The sequence below is a fragment of the Gavia stellata genome, chromosome 6 (assembly GCF_030936135.1).
Source record: "Gavia stellata isolate bGavSte3 chromosome 6, bGavSte3.hap2, whole genome shotgun sequence".
Lineage (NCBI taxonomy): Eukaryota > Metazoa > Chordata > Aves > Gaviiformes > Gaviidae > Gavia > Gavia stellata.
Genome location: NC_082599.1, coordinates 18,127,397 through 18,138,142, shown reverse-complemented (window position 1 = coordinate 18,138,142; position 10,746 = coordinate 18,127,397). Strand labels below are relative to the sequence as shown.

The 10,746-nt window shown below is 39.9% G+C and overlaps 1 protein-coding gene across 1 annotated transcript in view; it reads right to left on the bottom strand.

The window, feature by feature from the left end:
• Positions 1-522: 522 nt before the first annotated feature.
• The window catches only part of MPP7 (MAGUK p55 scaffold protein 7), a 151,793-nt gene continuing 141,569 nt past the window's right edge, over positions 523-10,746 (bottom strand). The window contains exons 15-19 of the mRNA XM_059818799.1: positions 6,899-6,979; positions 4,987-5,080; positions 3,785-3,893; positions 2,150-2,293; positions 523-763 (exon numbers count right to left, since the gene is read on the bottom strand). Coding sequence (XP_059674782.1) covers positions 584-763; positions 2,150-2,293; positions 3,785-3,893; positions 4,987-5,080; positions 6,899-6,979 — 608 coding nt within the window. The 3' untranslated portion in view covers positions 523-583. The remainder of the gene's footprint in view (positions 764-2,149; positions 2,294-3,784; positions 3,894-4,986; positions 5,081-6,898; positions 6,980-10,746) is intronic.

Sequence of the window (10,746 nt, the reverse complement as noted above, 5' to 3'; positions counted from 1 at the left end):
AAGGAGTACTAAAATCACTCTGTACATATAAGACAAGGTTCACATCTAGAAAAGTAAAAACACTTATCCTGATACGTAATTAAAACTACAATGTCTTCCTTCCTCATAAAAATGTTGGTCGCTTTTGCCTGTTTCAGTTCTCTCAAGCACTTAAGGGGGTAATAACTTCCAAGTGCTGATGTGCTCTTTATGGGAGCAGTTATGCTTAAAACCATCAAAGTGCTGATCTCCAGTATTAATTAGTATCTTCTGCAAACTCCCAGTTAAAAAAGCTTGGAAAGCTTGGAAATACACAGATGATGATAAAGAGGTGTTTGGCAGTTTTGTTACACTAGTATTAGCTCACTTTACGGAGCATAGTAAGACTTCGGTTTAGTCTGAGTGTTCCGCCCCAAAATTGCGGGCAGGAGGATTGAAGACACAGGAAAACAAGACCAGTTCCAAGTGCATGAAGAGTGCACCTGCTGCTCAGGTAGAGTTAGAAAGCCCTCCTACCAAGAAAACGGCCAGTGAGTAATGTGTAACCATGCCCCATATTTAGATACTGAGACAACAGCAGATGTTTTGTCTACTTAAAACGTTATTATGAATGTAGCCAGCTGACGGGAACCCAGAAGGTCTCGGTCTCCAACCTGTCAAAAGTTGTTTTAAGCTCACTGTAAGCTGTAGCGAGGTCATCGTTGACTATCACCTTGTCAAAAAGGTGGCCATACTGGCTTTCCATCAGGTGGGCAGATTTAATCATTTCTTGAAAATCTTCTTCCTGGTAAGATCAGTGCAAGGCATAGTCAGTCCATAGCAACATCATGTAAACTCGTCGTGTGGTAAACGCAAGGCTCCTTGCTTATTTCTCATCTCATCAGGAGATGGAAACTGTACGTTTAATAAAAAAAAAAATTATAGAAATTACCACTACAAGTGATCTCAGAGAGCATTCTCATGAGTAGACTTTGCTCAACAGGCAATTCTTTCATCTCTCCCCTTGCAGTGACACAATTAATCACTGTATGGTAATTACAGAGACATTTTCTGTTAGCAGTACCAGTGGAAAATGTTTCTAGCTCTTTACTTTGATGATACCTTTAAAGTTTCGTTACCTATGTCTCAGCTTGCTATTAGCATATATTACGGTGCAGCCTTTGCTTTTAAGAGCTTGGTAGGAGCTTTCTTCCTATGCCTGGTTCAACCTGGCTCAGTGGATTTCTCTTCATGTTTGGGAAGGGAACAAATCTTAGGAATTTAATTGTTTACTTAACTATGAGAGATTAAACCCATCCTAACTAAGCAATGTCCTGAAGGCTGCTCTTAAGAATGAACTCCTCTTATATTTTATATACCATAGAACATATTCTTATAGTGCATTATTTCCAAACAATTTCAAATGCATATTCTACACAGATACAGTCTGTGACTATATCCATGACTCAGTTTGAAACAAAATCTAAAAAATCCTAAATAACATCTGAATGAGGGAAAATGATACACACTGTAAATGTAGATAAAAATTCTAATGATGATCAGCTCTGCTTTAGCTTCAGCTGAAATATGATTTCATTATATTTCAAGGAAATAAATAATTTACTGTTGGGTAATCTGACTAATATTTTTTTCTGATTATTGTCAAAAAGCAGCATTAGTTACTTGCTTCTTTCTTACAGTGTTCATTTCCCTATAACATTTAAAAAAATTGTTTCTCTTATCCATAAATATGGGCTTTCTATTAAAGTAGCATTTACTTTTTTAATTGATGCTTTATATTTGAGCTTTCCTCTAAATTTAGACTGAATAATACACTTGATAAAACAAGGAAATTCTTATACTTGGATAGAAACATCTGAGCCCAGATGCAAATTTTTTAAAGGAAATCCACAGCATTATTTCTCATAAAGGTATACTGGCATTGTGGGGGTTCTTCAATGACATAAAATCAGGGGACCATGGAAATGTAAATACCCACAAGCATATCAAACAATGAAAACAACACAGTAAATTTGCGATGTGAGAGAGGTTGGGAAACAACAAGATACTATGTGTAAGCCCTGACAAGTAGGGTCGATGAGATCCAGTGATCACCTTTATTTTCAAGGTAAACCACTACAACAAAACTCTTAACAAGTTCTCATGTTTTACCATGTCTAAATATACTTACTGTAAAGGGTTTTGCAGTTCCCTTATCATCTTTACTTGAAATAATCTTGGCATTTTTTCTGGTCTCTCTCAAACGGTCAAGTGACGGAGGCTTTATGAATGTAACAAACGGTTTAAATTCGTATGTCCGTAAGTGTTTCACTGTCTGTGAAGGGGAAAGGCTTTAATTAATTAGTTTATTTCACACAATGGAATTTACTGTAATAAAAGAAACTCTCCACTAACCAAAATAAACCCATAAAGCACTTCTGAAAGACTATTTTTCATTTACTGCCATCCCACCCTGGTGACCGGCATTGATTGATTCATGTAAGGAGAATTTTCATGCGACCAGTTAAGAAAACTCTCCATTTCCACAGGGGCTGCTGGTAAACCCCATCAGCCCGGCAAAGGCTGGGCTGTGCCCTGCAATGTCAGCGGCAGTGGGAAGATGGAGGGGAGGAAAAGTTCAACACATTTCAGCAGGAATAATACTTTCTATACCCATGAAAAGTAGTGGGAAAAGGTGTCTGTGACACTCAGTCACAACAGGTCAATGATTTGTTCTCTTCGATAATGTGTGTCCGCTACATAACTGCTCGCTCCTCCTGAGCAAGTAGAGTGATGCTACATATGGAGTTAGAGGTAGGTCTACAATTCAGATTGCACACAGGCTGAAGCAGGGATGGGTTGGCCAGCAGCTTTCTGTCCTCTTCACACTGCCAGGGCCCACAGGAAAATGCTGTGTTGGAGAGTGGGATCCCAGAACTGTTCAACAAGCCTGAGTCCAGAGGAGAATTTAGTGCTTCACTGGAAAACAGGGCCGTGCTAGACATGGAACGGTCTTGCAGAGCAGCCTGGAAATATCAGCCCCAGAAGTCCCTGCCCAGCTCCCCTCCTCCCCTGGCACCGGGTCTGGCTTCCCTGGATGCTCCTCTGCCAGCACAGCCCCCCTGCCCTGCTCCTATAGCACAGCCCTGCATCTGAAACTGCCCCAGGAACTGCTCACAAGCCAGGTTTCAGAAGTCACAGGCTGGCCACCCTTGGAGAAGAAATACTTTGGCTGGCTTTAAACAAACTAGTCCAGCTCCTGGAAGCACTGTTACTAGTAGCATCAAAATTCCTAGTGGAGCTGTTCAGTGGGGTTGAAAGACAAGGTCAATCAAGAACAAATGGTTTAGAGAGGAATGTTCTTAACCATTATCCAGCCCACATCGCAATTAGTGCGTTCCTTGACTCATGTCCACCCTGCATGGAAATCCTTTGCACAAACGGTCCAGCTAAACATGTGAGAGAGAGTTGCTGGACTGTGTGGTAGCTCAAAGCCATTCTGAAACTGAAGATTCAGAGAGAACCTCTAACCCAAACCAGCAGAAAGATGAATTAAAATACAGGAGCATTTTGTAATTACATCTTTAGTATTATACTGCAAGCTTTCAATTCGGTTAATTACTGAGCTGAATACTTGCCAATAGGTATTGAAGCTTCCTTCCTCTCCTCCTTTCAGAGAGTCTTGCTGTGATAAAGGTACCCAGCAAGCCCACTCAACAGTCATTCAGCATGGAATAAAATATACCTTTTTAGAAACATTTTTTTTCCTGGAATCCCAATATGCAATGTGGGGAACTACAAGAGTCCAAAAGACACGCTTACTTACATGAGGCTGCACATCCAACAAACAAACTTTGTTTTTAGCTAGAACGGATCGAACAGAATCTAAACTTGTACCATAGTAGTTGTTCTTATACTCGCCGTACTCGATAAACCTGTGGCAGAAGGTGAAAACAACTGGAATAATTTCCATTTTCTCCAGAAAAAAGCTTATCAGTTTGGTTTATAAGATCTAATTCAGGAGCAAAAATATTTTACTTTACTTGAGAGTTTTACCATGTTTTATAAAGGAAATGCTGTCAAATACTTCAGCATGTCAATTTTAAGAAATCTTCTACTTTACCACTTTCAAATCAGTAACACCTGCTTGTATTACAGTTAAAGAGAAAAAAGTACTGTAGTCCAACAGCCCACTAATGTTTTCCATCACCTCTTTTTCTGAACTAATGCAACGCAATAAAACAGTGGATAAGCTAAACAATAGAAACTACTGAAATTTCATTGCACACTACAGAATATCCAAATTCTCTGTCTCAGAAGAGGAGGAGGAGCAACGATGGTGCTAATGGAACCAAGGAGGCTGGTTATGTGCTATAAAAGTACAAGTGCTATTTGCCAAAGAAGCAAAGCACAGTTTGAAGTTTCAATAAAACCCACAGCTTTGTGTCTAATACACTTTTGCCCTCTGAAACACTGGGGCAGAATTTCAAGCTACGATATTTTACAGGCTGCTGGAGAGCACGATGCTACCATTGTCTTCGTTTTAGTTTAATTTCTGGCAGGTTTACAGGCAGGGGCTTCACTGTAGATCTCTAAATTCAAAAGCAGAGGAAGTGCCTGGCCTGCAAGAGAGCAGAACTGTGCAAACATTGACTCAGGCACGTTTGCAACACTTCCAGGACGCCCCCTTCTAGAGCTGCAATGCTTTATTGCTATGACAGACGATGCCCTATTAAAGGAGCGCTCCCCCATCCTGAACACCTACAATTTCAGTGTCTTCTTGATGAGCTGAAGTACTGAAACTACTTGGAAGCTTAGAAACATTTGTGTTTGCACATACTGCTTATTTGCTCTGTGTTTTTGCCAGCTGCTTTGAACTGCTTATATATCAAAATGTAATTTTAACACATCTTCAAATCACTGCAACTTATATCCACTTTGACTTATTATCTAAAATTACAACCAGCCCCATTTTATAATAAAGCCATTGTTTTAACTGTGGTTCTAGTTAAAATCGCTTCAACATACTTGTTATTCTGTACGTCTGTCTCAAACAAGTGCTTGGAAATGAAAATGTATTCGACACCGTCACTTTCTTGGCTTCTCCTTGGTCGGGTAGTGTCTGCAGTTTCATTAAATGAAAAAAAAAAAAGGAAAAGATGCACAAAACAATATAATGCAAACCAGTTCAGGAAACATTGAAAAGCACACAACCCTTGTGCAATACTAAGCATAGCGGTTCCCTCACTTTTGACAGACGTAAGGCTGCTCTGGATCTGGTAGGCAGCACTCAAGCATATGACAGGATTGAGTTTAAAAGCATGCAGGAAAAGCAGGAAAAAACTTACTGGACAAGTATCAGATTATCATTTTTATTAACTAGCAGAAAAATACAATAAAATGAGGACAGCTGAATAATAAAAGGAGCAGCAGTCCATAACAATTACCCCAGCCTTGCCACTTGTTAAACTTATCAGTATACAAGACCATAAAGGGAAACAAAGCTCACCAACCTGATTTATAAAATACTATGTTCATTAACAACACTTGTATGCAAACCATGGTAATAAAAAAATGGGGTGCGAATTTTATGTTTTAGTGCTTTTCTTTTTCTGGTGATCAAAACCGAATTCCTTTTTCTTTCATTAGCCTCCGTATTTGCACTTCCTACTTTCAAGGACTACGTATAAAGGTCTTGCTTATCAATGAAATTTATTTGTGGGGTTGCCAATTATGAATAATGAACCCATTCAAAAGCCCTATTTAAAACAAATTGTATGTTACAGCATCATGCATTCTCCATCACATAGGAACATACAGAGCATACTTGCAGAAACACAGTCCTGAATGCCATTTGATATCATGCTCTTCTTAGGTTGACAAGAAGAGAAACATTTCCAAGACAAGAACCTCACTTCCCCCTCCAAGTCCTGACTTACTGAATTTTAGGGAGAGAGATTTCTTTATGTGTTTGTTTTAAATTATAACCACAAATTTGGAAGAGAAAAGAGAGAAAGCAGCTTGATGAATACTGGCAATTTTTAGGGAAATATTTTTGGGCAAATGATTGCATATGCTTCAATGTGTTAAATATTTGGGAACATCTGGCTTTTTTTGTTGTTGTTTTCAATACCCAGCTGAAGCAAGTAAGTGCAAATGACATGACTTGCCAAAACCAAATGTATTCCTTTTTCTACCTAGCAAATTCATTCATATATATACTTTATAGAATACCTGTACTTGCAAAAACCTTGTGACATTATCTCCCACACTCAGAATGTTGGACCCGTATCTTTTGACTGATCCCAATAGGAGGCACAGGTACAAGTAGAGAGCAATCCAAGGAATGAAAGTCAACTAAAACTGTCAAGTCCTCCACATTAAAGAAAACCCAATAAAGTATAGTGAAAGTTAATACAGAACAATGTTATTCAATGTTATATGAATTACACTACTTGGTCAGATGGGGGAAAGAGGAAAAAAATCCCCAAGTCAACTTTTCTAAAGGTAATCAAAGGGATTTAATTAATTTATTCTCAGGATTAAACTGCTTATCATCAGTCTTAATTTTTCAGCCTGTCTAATACATAAAGAACATTTTGCTGCCAGCAAGCATTGGTAACAGAGTACATTTTACTGCTTTACAGCCAAATCCAGGGTGTTCTTCAGCTGAGTTTCATTTACTAAACCTTGCTGACATCAATCATGTTAAACTTGTACTAAAAGTCTACTGCAATACCTCTGAGCCAAAACGTCCTATCAGTTTAATCAATGCTATTTAAAGTACAACTGCAGCAGCACTTTTAAAAATTAGAAAAGTAAATTGGATGCCAAGCATGCATTTAGAGACCCAAATTTGAAAGTGCCTTAAGGTAATGCAATAATAAAGGATAATAATGCAAGTACAGCATTAGGAGAATAGAAGCGTATTTTTACTTACGTGGCACTGTTACCCCGTAATGCTGGGTGTCACTGATGAGCAATTTCCGTTTAAGTTCATTCAGTCCAACCCCCACAGGACCTGAAAGAAAAAAATTGTGCTGTTTCCCAACAGCCAGTTCTCTGTAGTCTTCAGGTATAAGTACTCTCTGAGGTAAGACTACGTAGCAAATAGCTATAATATATATTGACTTTTAATCAGAGTCATTTGGAAACGCCCATGGTTCTAGCCTCTCCTAGAATATACAGAGCTGACAAATTTCACGGGACGTAGTTGGCAGTTACTCTGCTCTGACTTTACTACTGAGGAAAAATCAGTGAGAAAGTTGACAGCAAAGGTAACTTTCTTTTCTACAGCAGCTACCCACAACATGCACCTATCTCCATCCTCAGCCCTACTACAGACCCCCGCACTCTAACCTGCAGCTTTCCAGCACAAATACTGGTCTGGCTATTCATTTTGCCAGAATATCCCCAACTCACAGGCTAGAGGACCCCAGCTGGCATGCACAAAGTCCCCCCAAAGCCTCTGCGCTCCGTGTGTCAAGACGGCCTTTTCCTCACTCCCTTCAGCTGCTGCATCCCTTGTCTGCATCAGATGCCCCTGAGGAGCATTGCTCGTACCTTCTCCCCATGCCCTGGGAGGAGCACTGTGCTCCTTCCAGCCCCAGCTGCAGGCAGGAATACCGCCTGGCCTCTGGCAGGCTGTAGCTGTCACTCTCCTCCTTTTGACTGGGCCAGGGTGGCATCGCATGGGGAGAGGAAGGAAGGGCAGCACTCCCCAGGTCACAACCCACTTGGGATGTTTGGGTTTCTTTCTTTGTTGTTGATTTTCTTTTAAACTATGCTCGCCTCCTGCCTGCTGTCTGAACTGGTCCAAAGCAAATGTTTCCTTCTTCATGCGGCTGCCAAAGAGAGACCACTCTTGGAAAGAGGATGGCAGGAAGAAACAAAGACTGCACGGAATTTTTTTGACCCATCTCCTCCACCTCCATTTGAGTACTGCTGTCCTAGAAGCTACTGAGCAGACGTTCCTCTTGTTTTTCAGGTTGTCATTAACTCTCGCCCATTTGCCAGTGGTGCTTTAGGTCTCAGTAAAGGCAGTCTGTCCTGTGAGGTCTCAAAGGCTCCATGGGCAATTGCTGCCTGCCCCCAGAAGCCCTTTACGCAGGGCTCCAGCCTGCCTGGCCCGTTGGTGGTGGGGCCATGGTGTCATGGGTGTGTGGAGGGAGCTCAGCTCTGCATGCTCATGCATTTCTGATGGTGCAGTGGCTTCATTTCTGTAGAACCAGGCCACCAGCAGAATGCAGAGGAGAGTGAGTCATTGGAACCAGATCCCAAATAATACAAGGATAATACATGTAGTTTTAAGGAAAAATCCTGCTCTTCTAGTAAAAGTGATACATTTATTCATGGAGTGCTTTTTAACAGAGACATTTTAGACATCAGAAATACAAAACCTAATAAACATTTAAATGAAATAGTGGTATGTTGGTTAATTACTAGTGAGAGTCTGGTATCAAAAAGCAAAGATTGATGCTTCAGCACCTTCAGGTGCCTATTTGTAAAAATGACTATCTGCCCTGTCTGAAGTTAGAAACATATAATGATGAAAAGCAAATGCTTGCTACTTTGCTACTATTCCCAGACTATGGTCTCTCTGTAAAATCTTAAGAGTTTCTGCATTTATAATTTTTATATGTTTACATAAGTTAAACACACAACTACATTTCAAGTTCCATCTCTGACTTGCCTGTAAATTAATCTATCAGTATGTATAAATGTTTATTTAATATGGTGTACAGCAGCCTCTACTGGTGCATGTCTGCAGAGGAAAGCAATGTGTCATGTAGATAGATAATGGCATTACTTTTGTTCTTATTTTTTTTAAAAAACATTTTGCCTTTTTTAATAGTATAGCTATTTAAGGCAAATATGGATTTTTGTAGGAAAAGTAATTAAAATTCTCAATATATCCTAGCAAAGTAGAATGAAACAAGTGGAATTCAAGTAAAAAAAAAATCACTGTATTCCTTTCAAGCAAAAGATTTTCTCCATCAAATCTACACAAATATTATTTCCTCTGTCTACATGCTGTCAAATCAACAATATGCTTTTAGCTCTATTTATATATGAAGAATCCAGGCTTGCTTCCTGCAACAGATGCTTTGGAAACTTAGATCAAATCTGTTTCCAGACCACAACCTCACTATTACTCTGCCTCCCCTTCCAGATTACCATTTAAAAATCATCTTTAAATTTAACTATTGGAAGGTGTAGATTCTTCTTTGTCCATTCTGTCTTCACATGGCTGCTGCAGGTTGATTCCTAATTAGCAATGCCATCCATTATGCTGATTTTCATACTACATCTCCCGAGTGTAATGTACACTTCTATTCTGAATATTCTTTTCATTTTGATGCAACAGTGAAAGATGCCGGTTTCTAATAATTATGAATCTGAACATAATTTGAACTCAAGAAGAGAATAAAGCATCAGGATTGAAAAGGACAATCCAGATTCTTATAGTAAAATGCCAGGCATGTGAAATCCATGACTGTAGCTTAGTTTTGTTTCACTATAAATCACCCCAGACAGCAATATTTAGAGTTATGGTGACAGATTTAGAGATATTTTGATTAATTTTTTAAAGGGACATTTATGTTGCTTGCTGTTGCATGTTGAGTCATGTAAGCTAAGTCATGGTCAAATCCTGCACAAATGGGCTGTAGTGCCTACCTCACTTTACTGAGGGACACTTGCAGAATTAAACCACCAATCATTAAAACTTGCATTAAATTTGGTACCATTCAGACATGTCTGAAGAAAACAGAAAAAAATGTTTGATGTAAGTTCAGGTCTCGGCAGGGTTAAGCCAACCAGCATTCTTCACCCATAGATACATACTGACCTCCTAAAAACCTATTTGGGGGGGGTGGGGGGGGGGGTGGGTGTGGAAAAAAAGTGGTCTTTCAGAAAAGATCTTGGGAGTTAGGTGACAACATCCCTGCTGGGATCATAAAGACCCTGTAGAAAACATGCCTTGACAGAGGTTCTGTGGCTCAGTTATTCCTTCTCTAGTACAACTGATCACTATAATGCAATGACCGCACATGCATGTCCAACTGTACCTCAATGACATATGGTAGGAAAGCAGAACCTCATTTTTTTGTGTTACAGTAAATTACAACTAGCAGCGGGAGTGTACTTTCAGATTTGCTGTTCACTGAAGCAGGATCAGTGATTTTATACTACTGTTCTCATGGGAAAGGCTAGCCAATATGTTGCATCCTATGTGTTCATTCCTGAGCCATGCTGACGTACCCATGCCTTCAACCAGGAAGGTTTAATGAAGACAGCAATGCTAGGTCTCTTTTGTCATTGTCCAGATGGTTTACTTGAAGTAGTATGGCCATGATAGGCCATTTTCCTGCACTACTGCTGTAGATCTATTAAGTCTCCGCAAGCCACTACTGAACACATGTTAAAGGTAAGTCAGGAGATGTAGAAAGCTAGGAGCCACTTCCATTTCATCCTCCCCTGCTCTGAGACAGACCTGGCTTCCACATAGCTCCTTCATGATAAAACCAGAGGTGATGGATTCTCTTAAAAATGTAAGCAATATAACAATAGAGAACTTTTCCAGTCCCAGATTCCTTTTCTTTGCAGTGGTGACCAAAAGGACACCATTGTGGGGAGTACTGGCAGCCTAATTCAGAGACAGACAGCCTTTTCTGTGTCGCACACCAATAATAACTGCCCCTTTGTGGTTACACACCTCTGGTTCTTGCTTCCACCACTGCCCACTTAGGACAGATGCATCACCATGGGTGACCACAGCATCTGAAA